The sequence below is a fragment of the Oncorhynchus mykiss genome, chromosome 1 (assembly GCF_057628025.1).
Source record: "Oncorhynchus mykiss isolate SJ-2025 chromosome 1, ASM5762802v1, whole genome shotgun sequence".
NCBI lineage: Eukaryota > Metazoa > Chordata > Actinopteri > Salmoniformes > Salmonidae > Oncorhynchus > Oncorhynchus mykiss.
In genome coordinates, this window is record NC_143022.1 from 61,685,783 (window position 1) to 61,703,068 (window position 17,286).

Here is a 17,286-nt window from a genome sequence, read left to right on the forward strand (position 1 = left end):
GAAACATGAAGTACCCATGCTAGTGACTACTCAACACTGGTCTGACCAATCGGAATCCATGCTTCAAGAATGTTTTGATCACGCGGAATGGGATATGTTCCGGACAGCCTCAAAATAATATCACTGACTACGCGGATATGGTGACCGAGTTCATCAGGAAGTGTATAGGAGATGTTGTACCCACTGTGACTATTAAAACCTACCAAAAGCAAAAACCGTGGATAGATGGCAGCATTTGCTCAAAACTGAAAGCGTGAACCACTGCATTTTACCATGGCAAGGTGACTGGGAATATTGCCAAATACAAACAGCGTAGTTATTCCCTCCGCAAGGCAATCAAACAGGCAAAATGTCAGTACAGAGACTGTGGAGTGGCAATTCTACAGCTCAGACAAGACTTGTGGCAGGGTCTACAGACAATCAAGGACTACAAAGGGAAAACCAGCCACCGATGTCTTGCTTCCGGATAAGCTAAACACCTTTTTCGCCTGCTTTGAGGACAACACAGTGCCACCTACCAAGGACTGTGGGCTCTCATTCTCGGTGGGTGTGTTCTGCCCACCAGAGGGTGGTGCGGTCTGCTCAATGCATCACCAGGGACAAACTACCTGCCCTCCAGGACACCTACAGCACCCGATGTCACAGGAAGGCCAAAAATATCATCAAGGACAACAACCACTTGTTAGGCATTACTGCACTGTAGGAGCAAGAAACACAAGAGTTTCACTACACCCGCAATAACATCTGCCAAAAGTGTATGTGACCAATAAAATTTGAGTTTGATGTTATACCTAGGCTAAATATATGCCTTCCACAACCACAAGACCCACTAATAATTGTATTATTTTTGCAATAGCCACTGACCTGGCTTTCAAGTCTATGAAAATGCCCCTTTTTTTTTTATGTAACTAGAACCATGCACATTCACAAATAATTACTAACTTCTTAGCAATAGCAGGCATATTAGGCTATAGAAACATCAAGCCCACGTGCTAAACCTCAAATAGCGAGTTGAAATCACTTGTCAGAGGAAGATGTGATGAGGCAGGGGGAGGGACTTGGTGTGCGTAAACAATAGAGGAAGAAGCAAAAGCAAAAATGTCCAAAATAAGATCAATACGTTTATACAGGCTTATTTTGGACCTAAGCTTGTCGCCTGCCTTTGGGACAACGACTCCCACCGTTAGGGCAAAGACATGCATCTGGTGTAAGTGGGGAGGTGCACAGGAGAGAAAGAGACAAGACCAAAAATACGAGAATAAAACAGACAAAACCTCCAAAAAAATAAAAAGAGCAAAACTGCAATTCTTGCAATATAGACATTGTGGAATATTGCGCAAAAACATACATATGAATTAATTTGATATATCACCCAACTTTGCACACATTGACCCCTGCCCACGATCTGCAATGAGGAGTACTTGGTTTGAGTACTCATGCCCATCCCTAGAACAGAGCAGCCTACCACATGTAATCGATGTGTCGCTTACTAAAGACAGTATTAGCATTAGTATTTCACGAAAGCAAATTTCCTCTCACCATCGCCTTGTTCCGTTGGCATCTCCCCTTTAGACAGAAACTTGCTCATCTTCTTCAGGATCTTCTTGTGGGTTTTAGATGGCTGAAAGTTCAAGGCATGACACCTACAAACCATGTATTAGTGTGTTAGTGAACCATTAGTATATGGCTTCTAACTGAGTAAAGGGTCAACTGGGTCATGTTCATTAGGCATCAAACAAAACAGATTGAAACAGGGTGGGACTACCCAAACGTGTCAAATAAGGAACTCTTGCTTCTGTTTATTGGAAAACATTTGTGCATTTTGCTAAGGTGTGCAGCACTGTAATACAGTAAACTAAAAATGGATAACGAGGAAAAGTTCTAAGTTTATTCACCCAATGGGCCAGACAGCTGAACAGACAAAGACATGTTCCCCCCACCACAAGCATTTACACCCGACTTTATAGGCGGAGTCTCCTCCTTTTCTCTACACATTACATCTTTATTGCTAGGGAAGAAAGTTAAGTGATGCGAGTAAACTGTTCCTTCTCCCTTAATGTGACCGGACCTCAGCACCCATTCTTCACTAATCCAAAGCTATCTACCCTTATCAGTAACCGCAACTATGTGACTGCCTTTCCCTTACTTAGTAACATTTCAAGCCCCTGGCTCACCAAATACATTCCTCCTACAGATAACCATTCACTTCTGGTGTAGCAAGTATTTAAAATCACAACCCAACAACTGAAACCTGACTGTGGCACTTCTCCTTTCCATAGGATACCGGATAGGGTACCGGATGTTCTGCATTTCCCCCTCTCCCTCGGTAACATGAATATTTCAAGTTTACACGTCAGAACCCATCAGCACTAATGAATACGACCCCAGTTTTAGCTAGGTTGATGCGAGTCTTTTTGATAATAGGCTCTGTTTACCTGATGGTGTACTGTGGACAGCAGGTCTTGTTCATGATGGGCTTGTAAACATACTTCCCGCTTCTGTAGAAGTAACAGACAAGGAAGAATAACAAATGAACATATGCAGTGGGCATTTAGACTACTACAGATAAGGAATGTATATACACACACACAACTACAGATAAGCAATGTGGCAATGTTGTACACCCAAAAATATGTTAAACATGGAGGGCTATGCTGCTGTGTCACAACGTGTAGAGACTACTGGCCTGGAGGAAAACAGTGTGTGAGATTATAAAGCTCAGAGTCTGACTTACCGTCTCCATCCTCTGTCTATGAGATCCTGGTAGTCTTGTACTGTCATGGCGTGGGACCACATCCCTGCATAAAACACAGGCAGGATAAGTGGACATGAAATCGGGTAAATCCACAATAACGGATTTACGCTTTGACTTGATAAAATGTCTTCCAAACAAAAAACATTGATTTCAAAAGTTTAACCACTTTGAACAAGTCACACAAATGTCAAAAACACATTTACTGGAAGAACTGTGCAGATGCAAAGTTTGGTAACAGAATTAGGGTAAAAAATAAAAAAACTTCTTCCAAAAAGCTCTGCTCCGAATTAAGATTCAAAGATCTCGGCAGAAAGAATGTGGTCTGAGCTATGACATAACACCTTGAGTTTGAAAAAACATTTATTTTTTTCACCTACAGTTATTGAACTACAGTTGGTGAAGTGGATTTACGGTCACGGAATCACTTGGAATAATGTTTATTACGCTTTCACAAATATTCCTGCACAATTGAACAGTAATTCATTCAATTTCAAATCCTTTACAGACATACAGTTCATAAAGAAATCAGTCAATTTAAATAAATTCATTACACCCTAAATCTATGGGTTTCACATGACTGGGAATACAGATATGCATCAGTTGGTCACAGATACCTTAAAAAAAGGTAGTGGCGTGGATCAGAAAACCAGTCAGGAATCTGTTGTGACCCCCATTTGCCTCATGCAGCATGACATCTCGTTCACATAGAGTTTATCAGGCTGTTCATTGTGGCCTGTGGAATGTTGTCCCAGTCTTCAATAGCTGTGCTTAGTTGCTGGATATTAGCGGGAACCCGAACACGCAGTCGTACACCTCGATCCAGAGCATCCCAAACGTGCTCAATGAGTGACATGTCTTGTGAGTATTACATTACATTGCATTCCACGAGGAAATTGAGTGGCAGGCTGACCACTTGTTACACAAGTGCAGCAAGGAGCCATGGTAAATTGCTAGCTAGCATTAAACTTATCTTATAAAAAAAACAAATCAATCTTCACATAAACACTAGTCAACCTAGTAATATCAACCATGTGTATATGCAACGCAGGACAAGCTAGATAATCAATGTGGTGCCTGTTAATTAATCAATCATCGAATCACAGCCTAATTTGCCAAACGGGGGATGATTTAACAAAAGCTCATTCGCAAAAAAAGCGATATCGTTGCACGAATGTACCTAACCATGAACATCAATGCCTTTCTTAAAATCAATACACAGGTATATATTTTTTTTAATCTGCATATATTTAGTTAAAAGAAATTCATGATAGCAGGCAATATTAACTAGGGAAATTGTGTCACTTCTCTTAAGCAGAGTATATGCAACAGTTTGGGCCGCCTGGCTCGTTGCAAACTAATTTGTCAGAATTTTATATAATTATGACATAACATTGAAGGATGTACAATGTAAAAGCAATATTTAGACTTAGGGTTGCCACCCGTTCGATAAAAAAACAGAACGGTTCCGTATTTCAATTATAGTTTCCGGATTTGACCATATTAATGACCAAAGGCTTGCATTTGTGTTTATTATATTATAATTAAGTCTATGATTTGATATTTGATAGAGCAGTCTGACTGAACGGTGGTAGGCAGCAGCAGGCTCGTAAGTATTCATTCAAACTTTACTGCGTTTGCCAGCAGCTCTTAGCAATGCTTGATTCACAACGCTGTTTATGACTTCAAGCCTATCAACTCCTGAGATTAGTATTGAAAGCCTAAAGTGCCTATTAGAACATCCAATAGTCAAAGGTGTATGAAATACAAATGGTGGAGAGAAAGTCAACGTTTCATAATTCCTATTATAAACTACAACCAAAAACTTCTTAACTGGGAATATTGAACAACCAGTTTGTATTGAGTATTGTTGTAATTATTACACATACATGCACATTAATTGCAATCTGCTTTTTTTTTTGGTCCTCCAATTAAAATCGGTATTGAAAAATCATAAAATCAGTCTACCTCTAGTCATATAAAAAGGTCCCACAGTTGACAGTGCATGTCAGAGCAAAAACCAAGCCATGAGGTCAAAGGACTTGCCCGTAGAGCTCAGATCTGGGGAAGGGTACCAGAACACAGTGGCCTCCATGATTCTTAAATGGAAGAAGTTAGAAACCACCCAGGCTCTTCCTAGAGCTGGCCGCCTGAGCAAATCTGGGGAGAAGGGTCTTGGTCGAAACACACCAAGACTTTCGTGAAGAGGGCACAACACCACCCTTTCCCCCTAAGACTGTAAAGACTTGGCATGGGTCCCCAGATCCTCAAAAAGTACTACAGTTGCACTGTCGAGAGCATCCTGATTGCTTGCATCACCGCCCGGTATGCCAACTGTTCGGCATCCGACGGTAAGGCGCTATAGAGGGTAGTACGTACGGCCCAGTACATCACTGGGGCCAAGCTTCCTGCCATCCAGGACCTATACACTAGGCAGTGTCAGTCGAAGGCACTAAAAATTGTCCAACTCCAGCCACCCTAGTGGTTGTAGCTGTACCAGAGAGCTAAGTCTAGGTCCAAAAGGCTCCTTAACAGCCATAAGACTGCTAAACAATTAATCAAAATGACCACCCGGACCCACCCCTCCATTCGTTTTTACACTGCCTCTATGCAGTCACTTTAACCCTACCAACATGTGTAAATTACCTCGACTAACCTGTACCCCCGCACATTGACTCAGTACCTGTACATAGCCTCAGTGTTAATGCTTTTTTATTATTTATTGTTTTACTTCAGTTAGTAAATATTTTATTAACTGCTTTATAAATAAGTATTTCATGATAAAGTCTACACCTGTTGTATTCGGCACGTCACAATTAACATTTGATTTGGGTTACAGGTTATGGCCTAATGCTTGTAGATAAAGGGAAAATTATATTTTATATGGTGTCAAAAATAAATAAAAGGCACCAAAAGTGACCTCATCATATTCGTTTTCATAATTTATTAAAACGCTGCTGTAAAAGATCGTAAGGGAAACACTGCAACTGAGAGCTGGAAGGACTAGGCTAGATTATCCTGGGTAGTCATAGCGCTACTGCCGTCATGGAAAGCATCACCTACACAACAGGCACACGATCACCAACACTATTCAGGTGTGACAGTAAGAAAAGGCTTTCTATGAAAGATGTGGAGAGGCGGAGGACTTGAGTGTTTTTGCACATAGGCTGTGTATTGTCGCAGTCAGATATCAATCACGGCTGATTGAAATAGACTTGTTTGTTTAGGCCTATTCAAGAAGAACAAGGCTGATTAAAACCATTCTAGGTGCAGCAACAGTTTGAGACCAATGGTGCATATCGTCGCAAAACATAATATTTTCCACATTAATGAATATACAATTATGAAACTTCAGAAGCTTTTTTGAATACCTTAGGCCTAGTCTTGAAATGTTCAGAGTATATTGATGGGAGTTACTGCTTTCAAATGAAAATTGGCAAAATTGGAGTTAGAGGATTGTATCAGAAAGCAACGATATAGTAGTCTAGAACGAGCTACCATTTGGAGATGGTAGGCTACTACAGTAGTTATGTCCTTTCTGTGAGTGAAGCAACGAGTTATGGTGACGTTAGCGCCTGGCCTGTAACCCCAGTTCCTGAGGCATGTCCCATCTCCTCCACACAGACCTCCCTGTGGAATTACCCCAGGCCACAGATTTCTTTCCTCCCCACACCCTGGCCCAGCCCAGGCTGAGGTTACATAACTGGCATACAGATTACCCAGCTTCATGAGAAATGCTGTGTTGAGAGAATGCCAAGAGTGTATAAAGCTGTCATCAAGGCAAAGGGTGGATAATTTGAAGAATCTCAAATAAATAAATAAATAAATAAATAAATATACACAGTGCCTTGCGAAAGTATTCGGCCCCCTTGAACTTTGCGACCTTTTGCCACATTTCAGGCTTCAAACATAAAGATATAAAACTGTATTTTTTTGTGAAGAATCAACAACAAGTGGGACACAATCATGAAGTGGAACGACATTTATTGGATATTTCAAACCTTTTTAACAAATCAAAAACGGAAAACCCAGCAGCAGGGCCGCTACCTCCGCCTTTGTGCAAGGAGGAGCAGGAGGAGCACTGCCAGACCCTGCAAAATGACCTCCAGCAGGCCACAAATGTGCATGCGTCTGCTCAAACGGTCAGAAAATGACTCCATGAGGGTGGTATGAGGGCCTGATGTCCACAGGTGGGGTTTGTGCTTACAGCCCAACACCGTGCAGGACATTTGGCATTTGCCAGAGAACACCAGATTGGCAAATTCGCCACTGGCGCCCTGTGCTCTTCACAGATTAAAGCAGGTTCACACTGAGCACGTGACAGAGTCTGGAGACGCCGTGGAGAACGTTTTGCTGCCTGAAACATCTTCCAGCATGACCGGTTTGGCGGTGAGTCAGTCATGGTGTGGGGTGGCATTTCTTTGGGGGGCCGCACAGCCCTCCATGTGCTCGCCAGAGGTAGCCTGACTGCCATTAGGTACCGAGATGAGATCCTCAGACCCCTTGTGAGACCACAAGCTGGTGTGGTTGGCCCTGGGTTCCTCCTAATGCAAGACAATGCAATGTGACTGGAGTGTGTAAACAGTTCCTGCAAGAGGAAGGCATTGATGCTATGGACTGGCCCGATCGTTCCCCAGACCTGAATCCAATTGAGCACATCTGGGACATCATGTCTCACTCCATCCACCAACGCCACGTTGCACCACAGACTGTCCAGGAGTTGGCGGATCCTTTAGTCCAGGTCTGGGAGGAGATCCCTCAGAAGACCATCCGCCACCTCATCAGGAGCATGCCCAGGCGTTGTAGGGAGGTCATACAGGCACATGGAGGCCACACACACTACTGAGCCTCATTGACTTGTTTTAAGGACATTACATCAAAGTTGGATCAGCCTGTCGTGTGGTTTTCCACTTTAAATGTTGAGTGTGACTCCAAATCCAGACCTCCATGGGTTGATAAATTTGATTTCCATTGATAATGTGTGATTTTGTCAGCACATTCAACTATGTAAAGAAAAAAGTATTTAATACCAATATTTCATTCATTCAGATCTAGAATGTGTTATTTAAGTGTTCCCTTTATTTTTTGGAGCATGTGCTACAATGTAAAAAATAAAGAAAAACCCTGGAAATGGTATAGGTGTCCAAACCTTTGACTGGTACTGTAAACACACACAGCGCAAAAAAGTATTCAAACCCCTTGACTTGAATGTTATTACGTGACAGACTTCGATTAAAATGTTTCTTCCCCCCCCCCCCCCCGCCACCCACTCTATCTATACACCATACTCCATAATGACAAAGTTTTTAAAAAAGTTGATGTTTTTCCAAATTAATAAAATAAAAATGTAATATCACATTTACATAAGTATTCAGACCCTTTACGCAGTACTTTGTTGAAGCATCTTTGGCATTGATTACAGCCTCGAGTCTTCTTGGTTATGATGCTACAAGCTTAGCACACCTGTATTTGGGGAATTTCTCCTATTCTTCTCTGCAGATCCTCTCAAGCTCTATCAGGTTGGAAGCGTTGCTGCAAAGCTACTTTCAGGTCTCTCCAGAGATATGTTTCTTATTTTTAATACATTTCAAACTATTATACAATTTTTTAAAACATTTTTGCTTTGTCGTCATTAGATTGGCGAAAAAAAATAATTAAATCAATTTTAGAATAAGGCTGTGACATAACAAAAGGTAAAAAAGTCAAGGGGCCCGAATGCACTGTATGTAGCGCCAAATCATAAAGACATGCTCAATGCAAATTATATGCACACAAAGATTAAACAAGACTTGGTTAACTGGTCTACCCTACCAAACTCTTTTTGGCAGAATTAATGTCATCAGGATGAATATCCTTCCTCTGCTAAATTAGCTATTCCAAAAGATCCTCTGCCATCTGTTATTTTTTAGAAAATGAATGCCAATCTCTAAATATATCTGGAGCAAAAAGAAAACCAAATCGACAAATGAACAATGACCCCAAGCATACTTCCAAAGTTGTGGCAAAATGGCTTAAGGACAACAAAGTCAAGGTATTGGACTGGCCATCACAAAGCCCTGACCGCAATCCTATAGAAAATGTGTGGCCAGAACTGAAAAAGCATGTGCGAGCAAGGAGGCCTACAAACCTGACTCAGTTACACCAGCTCTGTCAGCAGGAATGGACCAAATTCACCCAACTTATTGTGGGAAGCTTGCGGAAGGCTACCCAAAACGTTTGACCCAAGTTAAACAATTTAAAAGGCAACGCTACCAAATACTAATTGAGTGTATGTAAACTTCTGACCTACTGGGAATGTGATGAAATAAATAAGCTAAAATAAATTCTCTACTATTATTCTGACATTTCACATTCTTAAATTGAACTGGTGATCCTAACTGACCTAAGACAGGGAATTTTTTCTAGGATTAAAATGTCAGGAATTGTGAAAAAACTGAGTTTAAATGTATTTGGCTAAGGTATATGTAAACTTCTGACTTCAACTGTATATCCTATTTTATTGAACAGAAGTGCCTCATCCTATGATGCGTTGAGACATTGGACATGCATTAGATGAGGAAGAGTGGGCTACTTTACAACTGTCCGCCTTCACAGAATGTTTTCTAATGTATCACATTTATGTTTTAAATGTAAACAGGATACTGGCACCTTCATGTACGTTATTTGGTACTGTAGCAGAATCCAGTCTTATTGGAATTCGCTTTTTCAACGAATTTGTGTTTGTAACGTTGTGTTTGATCCTGTCTGTTCAATACCCTTGTTTACTTAGCCCAAAAAAATTATATTGTTATTATGGTACACACTTGAAGTACCTTCTGAGAGAATGTGGCTCTCAAGCTTTTGCCATTCTACCCCTAGAGATACTTACCTTTGATTTATACCAGAAGTCTGACACATTTTGGAAAATCTGGTCTCCATTGTGGTCCCATGTAGAAAACCTCTCATAAAATGCTGCATGTTATAATTGTTATTTTTGTATAATGTTTTGCCCTAACCTTATTCCATTTATGGGACTTAGTGTGGTGCACTTTGTTTGGTTGTTAATTTGATTGCTTTTCTGATTTGTGACCAAGCTGCCTGATGCTAACTAGGCATAATGCTATGCTAGGCTATCGATAAACTTACACAAATGCTTGTCTTGCTTTGGCTGGAAAACTATTTCAAATTCTGAGATAACAGGGTGATTAACAAAAGGCTAAGCTGTGTTTCAATATATTTCACTTGTGATTTCATGAATATGAATATTTTCTAGTAATATTTTTGGTCCGTTGCGTTATGCTAATTAGTGTCAGCTGATGACAATTCTCCCGAATCCGGGAGAGGGAGTTCCAAGATTAACTATGAAACACGCCCTTCTCTCCACCACTACAAAAGCCTGTTGACGAAAAGTCAACCTTGTCTTCCCGATGACGTGAGGACTGCTATCCATACGTTTAAAAGGGCACATTTCAACATGGGGGTGAAGATCGACACGCTAGAAGGATGAATTGACTATACCAGCCAGAATATAGCATGAGCTTATAGTATGGCAACTTGGTATGAACTTTGAACTCTTATTCACTAAAGAAGAATAATAATAATCCTACACGTCGAGTTAGTTGCAGCTGTAAACGTGGGCTAGGAAAGAACGGACAATCTCTTCAGAAAGACAGGGTACTACAACGTATCTTTTCTACAACAAGATATATTCTTCAAAGGACAAGAGAGATCTATGCTGGGCAACCCAGCCTTCCATCTATGACAAATCTAACAAAGCACAGCTCATAAATATTTCTTGCATTTTCCTTTTCCAAATGGGCGGTTATTTAGAATGCATAAGATTCTGTATTTACGATGGCATAGCTTCACAAGGTCCGATAGAGACCCAATCCTTTTGTTCCTCAGTCTTCCCGCACTTTCATTCAAACCCAACCCCCTTTCTTTGTGTAACCAGCAGTCATATCGGTTCCGTCTGCTAGGGACGTATTCTTGTATGACATCATTAGTAATCAATGTATGAGCCATCCTGTGTATATGTAATTCAGGTATTTAGTAAATAAATAAACAAAATTTTGTATTGTTGATTCAACTTGTTAGCTAGGGTTCATGAAGATAACCAAGAATTTTACGATGTTCAGATGAGACTGAATAAGGTGACGATTAATAATTGACTTTTTTTTTCCCCCTTGCCTGAATAGCCTCGTTTCACTCCCAAAAATCAAATTAAACCATCTAGTGTTCAGAGGAATGTAACACAAAATCAGGAAACTTGGTGTATGTCGCAAGTCACGACTTCACAGGAGCCGTTTGAACGTAAAAAATATATTTATCAAAATGCGATTTTTGGCAGAAATGGCTTTTAGAACATGTGAACTTACATGTGCCTTAATATCAAACTTGTATGTCAGCTGTAAATATGAATAAAATGGTTAAATTACGAGCCTAGTTGGTTTAGCCACAGGAAAGGGAGCAACCATCCCACTAGCCATGATTGGCTGAGATAATGAGTGGGCTGGACATGCCGAGAGGAGTTCGGATTGGTCTACCATATAGCACTCATCTGTCTATTGGAGCTGGTCAGTATGTCTAGGTAAGTGTTGAATTTTAAATTTGACAAAGTGGTTTCATTTAAAGTGTTCTGTTAGCTAGCTAACGTTAGCAGGCTGGGTCCCTGGCTAACGTTATGTGTATGATCTTATTCTTCATATCTCAGACACATTTGCTTGACTAGTTATAGCCATAGAACCTGGTTGGTTAGCTACCTGCAGATTCATGCAGGGTAGTGACGTCAGGAGTTGTGATTATGGTCCATTGTTTAGCTAGCTAGATGTCTCAACAAAAGACTACTAAATTTGACAAAGTATTTTTATTTCAAGTTAGTGTAACGTTATATGTTGGGATTCATCATTTACCTAGCTAGATATCTAGCAACATTTCTTAACAAAAGATTCTCGTCTTAGTGTGCCAGATCGCAGAATAACCATTTTTGAATGCTCAACCCCCGTTGAATGTGTCTGGTGTCAGTAAACATGTAATTAAATTGTTGCCAGCAGCACAGTTACAGTCACCAACATTCTGGATAACATGAAAACTGCCTAACCAACTCTGCAAGGGTGAGTAAAATGGTCAGAGCAGGGTGTTCTTCCAGACACATAATGAGTAGCTAGCCAATGTTAGCTTGGGTGCTTGACTGTCATGAGGTCAGAGCTTTCGGAACAACCCTACTTATTGTCCAAAGCGATCAACCCTTAATAAGATGGGTGGGGCTAAGGGTTAAGAGTGTGTGAACAATGCTGAATGGGTATAGACAAAGGGCTCTCCAATAGTAGTAGCAAAACATTGAAAAACAGTTCTCTCAAAAGTCAGTTTACAAGTTGATCAACTTTCAAAGCAGAATTACTTTCCCATTGTTTCCTCAAATGCAGTCGCTAGTTTCATCCAATGTAAAAAAAGAAATTACAATGTTGCTACATAAGACCGAATCCAGGTGGTGAGTCACAAATAAACAATATCAATTACAGGTAGCCTAGTCAAATAATTAACATCCAATCACAACCGTGACTCTCTCACAGGAAACATTCATTCTTGAGCAGCCATTTAGAAATCGAAACATGACAATTTGAAAAATAAGCCACAAGTTTTTTGAGTGAGAATAAAGACAACTTTCGAGTGGTAAGATACCATTCTAGCCCCTTCTTATTAATGGTATCTTATATGGTGAGCTACAGAGTGGCTAGGACCGGCAAGCCCCATACTATTGTGGCAGACTTAATTATTCCTGCTGCCACGGATATGGCTGGGACAATGCTGGGGGGATTGCTGGGGGGATTTATGTCCTGCCTCCAGTCCACTTACCGATATCTGAACAAGAGAGCCGTGTCGAAATTGTAACAAGCAGTTCTGTGAAAATTGAATTTAATCAGAAGCTACTGCCAGATTTCTGGATTGGGATGTGCTCAGAGTATCCTGCCTAGGCAAATCGAGCTGTTATGACACTGATGCCCTTTGCAACCACGTGCCTATGTGAGAGTGGATTCTCGGCCCTCACTAGCAAAAACTAAATACAGGCATAGACTGTGTAAAATGACTTAAGACAGACTCTCGCCAATACAACATTGCAGAGCTAAGTGCATCCTTTCAAGCACACCCTTCTCATTAAACCTGGTGGTCAGTTATGAACAAATAAGGTTGTACAGTGCCTTGCGAAAGTATTCGGCCCCCTTGAACTTTGCGACCTTTTGCCACATTTCAGGCTTCAAACAAAGATATAAAACTGTATTTTTTTTGTGAAGAATCAACAACAAGTGGGACACAATCATGAAGTGGAACAACATTTATTGGATATTTCAAGCTTTAACAAATCAAAAACTGAAATTGGGCGTGCAAAATTATTCAGCCCCCTTAAGTTAATACTTTGTAGCGCCACCTTTTGCTGCGATTACAGCTGTAAGTCGCTTGGGGTATGTCTCTATCAGTTTTGCACATCGAGAGACTGACATTTTTTCCCAATGCTCCTTGCAAAACAGCTCGAGCTCAGTGAGGTTGGATGGAGAGCATTTGTGAACAGCAGTTTTCAGTTCTTTCCACAGATTCTCGATTGGATTCAGGTCTGGACTTTGACTTGGCCATTCTAACACCTGGATATGTTTATTTTTGAACCATTCCATTGTAGATTTTGCTTTATGTTTTGGATCATTGTCTTGTTGGAAGACAAATCTCCGTCCCAGTCTCAGGTCTTTTGCAGACTCCATCAGGTTTTCTTCCAGAATTGTCCTGTATTTGGCTCCATCCATCTTCCTATCAATTTTAACCATCTTCCCTGTCCCTGCTGAAGAAAAGCAGGCCCAAACCATGGTGCTGCCACCACCATGTTTGACAGTGGGGATGGTGTGTTCAAGGTGATGAGCTGTGTTGCTTTTACGCCAAACATAACGTTTTGCATTGTTGCCAAAAAGTTCAATTTTGGTTTCATCTGACCAGAGCACCTTCTTCCACATGTTTGGTGTGTCTCCCAGGTGGCTTGTGGCAAACTTTAAACAACACTTTTTATGGATATCTTTAAGAAATTGCTTTCTTCTTGCCACTCTTCCATAAAGGCCAGATTTGTGCAATATACGACTGATTGTTGTCCTATGGACAGAGTCTCCCACCTCAGCTGGAGATCTCTGCAGTTCATCCAGAGTGATCATGGGCCTCTTGGCTGCATCTCTGATCAGTCTTCTCCTTGTATGAGCTGAAAGTTTAGAGGGACGGCCAGGTCTTGGTAGATTTGCAGTGGTCTGATACTCCTTCCATTTCAATATTATCGCTTGCACAGTGCTCCTTGGGATGTTTAAAGCTTGGGAAATCTTTTTGTATCCAAATCCGGCTTTAAACTTCTTCACAACAGTATCTCGGACCTGCCTGGTGTGTTCCTTGTTCTTCATAATGCTCTCTGCGCTTTTAACGGACCTCTGAGAATATCACAGTGCAGGTGCGTTTATACGGAGACTTGATTACACACAGGTGGATTGTATTTATCATCATTAGTCATTTAGGTCAACATTGGATCATTCAGAGATCCTCACTGAACTTCTGGAGAGAGTTTGCTGCACTGAAAGTAAAGGGGCTGAATAATTTTGCACGCCCAATTTTTCAGTTTTTGATTTGTTAAAAAAGGTTGAAATATCCAATAAATGTCGTTCCACTTCATGATTGTGTCCCACTTGTTGTTGATTCTTCACAAAAAAATACAGTTTTATATCTTTATGTTTGAAGCCTGAAATGTGGCAAAAGGTCGCAAAGTTCAAGGGGGCCAAATACTTTCGCAAGGCACTGTATATGTAAGATGCTTAAATAAAGAGCAAAATTATGTATTATTATGCCCTGGTCCTATAAGAGCTCTTTGTGACTTCCCACAGTTGTGACAAAAACTCATTCATTCTTATGTTTAATAAATGTATCGTATAGTGGGTGTGTAGCAGGCTTACAAAAAACAACATTTGAGAGTGCACTGACCCTGGTGCTAGAGGGGGTACGCAGCTGGAGGTTGAATGTTTGAAGGAGTCCGGGACTATAAAAAAAGTTTGGCAACCACTGGTGTAGAGAATCACTGCACCATTTAACCGCTTTGAAATACAATAGTTTTGGTTATGGAAAATGTATTTTCCACTGGTGTACAAAATCAAAACGCAAAAACGAAACTTTAGAGCGGGAAGCATCGAAATAGCACACATGGAACTAATCTACCACTTCTTAGACTTGCTTCCAACGAGAAATCTATCTCACATTTCTATGTGAATTTGTTTGGGGCGTCCAAACAGTTACTTATTGCAGCTTTAAGCACATGGCAGCATACACATTGTTGGATTATATCATGATATATAAAACAGAGCATTTTCTAAATTTAACAGACCCCCTCCAACTGGACATGGTTGGTCAAAAATCTTCTGTGCTACACCAAACAGTACCTAACCTGTTAGTCCCAGTATAACAGATACCACATTTTGGGGGTTAAATCACATCATTTGGTATTACAATCTCACCTTGTGCTCGCTGTTTAGTGATCTGGCCTGCTATGCTTAAAGAAACCTCTAAAATCTCTAACTCAGAATCCTTTGTGTAACCCAAGGTGTTGTGTGCAACCACGGCACTAATGGGAAAGGGGATAAATAGTAAATTGCACAACTGAATGCACTTAACTGAAATATGTGTGCTTGTGGTGTTGGGGGGGGGGGGGGGGGGGGGGCTGCCTTCTTTGACATCGAACTCATCTGCTTACAGGGCGCCGTTATTGTTGGGTGTTAACTGCCTTGCTCAAGTGCAGAACGGCTGATTTAATGATGACACAAACAGATACACACTCACAATTAGACCCCCCTTATGGTGTCAACACAACATTACTGTCTGTGGGGGAAAAAAACCTTCGTTGAACCCTCCCTGACCTAAAACCACTTCCAGCTCAGAGCTCACCCACTGATTTGGCACCTAGCTAAGCCTCTCCTTCCTGACAGCGTGGACAGACCATGTGATGGGGCAACTGCATGCTGTACATGAACATGAAGGGGAGGAGCAGCATATCCTCAATCTTGTTCGGCAAATTCAGATTATAGAGAATGAACTAAAAACACATGCTCCCTAACCTAGGCCTAACAAGTTAGCAACCTGTATGAAAAGTTGTTCAAACTACCTAGTTAGCTGCAGTGATAATTTTTATAACGTTTATACGTTTATAACTGGGGCAGTCCCACTCTTGTATTTTTTTTCTCATTTTTGGATACAGACATTGACTTCACATCGTCAGTTATGCCTAACTAACGAATAGGCTATAATGTTGAAGTGTGGTCAGCTGTCAAAGCAGCCAAGTCATTACAGTGCTACCGTTAGCTAGCAACCTAATGCTAGCTAGCAAGGTTAGCTAACAAGGTTAGCTTGGTGTGCTTGACTAGCTAACTAACGTTACCAACTTGTTTACTAAGTATGTCAAATAACATGCAAAAATATTTCAACTCGGAAACGTTAGCTATGTATGGCTAGCAACAATTATTTGACGGCTTGCTAACTAGCAAACTGACCGCTGTTGGAAAATGGCTAGCTAACGTTAGCCAGCGTCAACGACGAGGCCTTTACGAAGCGAAGGACAGTACAATAAAGTTCACCCAGCGAATTTACAAATCAAATCTTACCATGAGAGAAGTTACCCTTCTCATTTTTACAATAACCACAGCGGTAGCCGTCATCGCCCCCGAAATATTCCACTATCGTGCAGGAGCTACCTGCTGCCATATTAATTTTCTTCTTCCTAGTGATGGATTATTCGCGAACGAACGGCTCTTTAAGAATGGATCTTTTTGGTGAACGTTGGGAACCGAATCGTGAAAGAGCTGGCTCCCTGATTTGCATACTGCGGCTTTTTGAGCTCAAAACTGTTTTTCTGCAGATTAATTGCTAAATAAGTATATAAAGAGGGTGAACAATACATAATGGGAAGAGCGCGTCAATCGGGTCCCCTTTTTTTTGTTAAAAAAAAACACAATTTGCAGGCCATCTAATAATTTGGCTAAGTACAAATGTATTTTAATGTCGATTTCACGTTTACATTAATTTTGGGCTTTACATTGAAGATCATAATTGTTTATGGTTATTGGTCGATCTTTGAGTATTTTCAACAAAGAGCCGTTTGGGAGCCAAATGGGCCGGCTCTTTTACGTAAACAGAGCGAAAGTAGCCGGATTCACAAAAATACTATATAAGGCCATCACTACTACTACCTCTATACATTTGTATTGGCGAATCTCAACCAACTGAAAGGTGCATTCACCCCCACATTTGTCACTATACATCTATTTCTCTCATCTAGCCCTTTGTTTAAGCCTACTGTTCTGGAGTGTAAATTCATTACAATTTGTGACACCAAAAGGGAAGAGATAAAGAGATAAAAAGGGAAGGAAAATTGCCCTATCAACTGACCCTACATCTGTTAAAACCTCACCACTATTCCACCTGGCCCTATCTGCTCCTACACCAGACCTGCAGCCTGGAAAGACAGGACACTATCGTTCAACACACCTTGTAAC

The 17,286-nt window shown here is 40.9% G+C and overlaps 1 protein-coding gene across 4 annotated transcripts in view; it reads right to left on the bottom strand.

Moving 5' to 3' along the window:
• The window catches only part of ate1 (arginyltransferase 1), a 186,290-nt gene extending 169,559 nt beyond the window's left edge, over nucleotides 1-16,731 (bottom strand). For all 4 annotated transcript variants that reach the window (XM_036980814.2, XM_036980807.2, XM_036980801.2 and 1 more), the window contains exons 1-4: nucleotides 16,396-16,731; nucleotides 2,735-2,798; nucleotides 2,436-2,498; nucleotides 1,540-1,643 (exon numbers count right to left, since the gene is read on the bottom strand). In XM_036980814.2, coding sequence (XP_036836709.1) covers nucleotides 1,540-1,643; nucleotides 2,436-2,498; nucleotides 2,735-2,798; nucleotides 16,396-16,495 — 331 coding nt within the window. In that variant the 5' untranslated portion in view covers nucleotides 16,496-16,731. The remainder of the gene's footprint in view (nucleotides 1-1,539; nucleotides 1,644-2,435; nucleotides 2,499-2,734; nucleotides 2,799-16,395) is intronic.
• Between the last annotated feature and the right edge of the window lie 555 nt (nucleotides 16,732-17,286).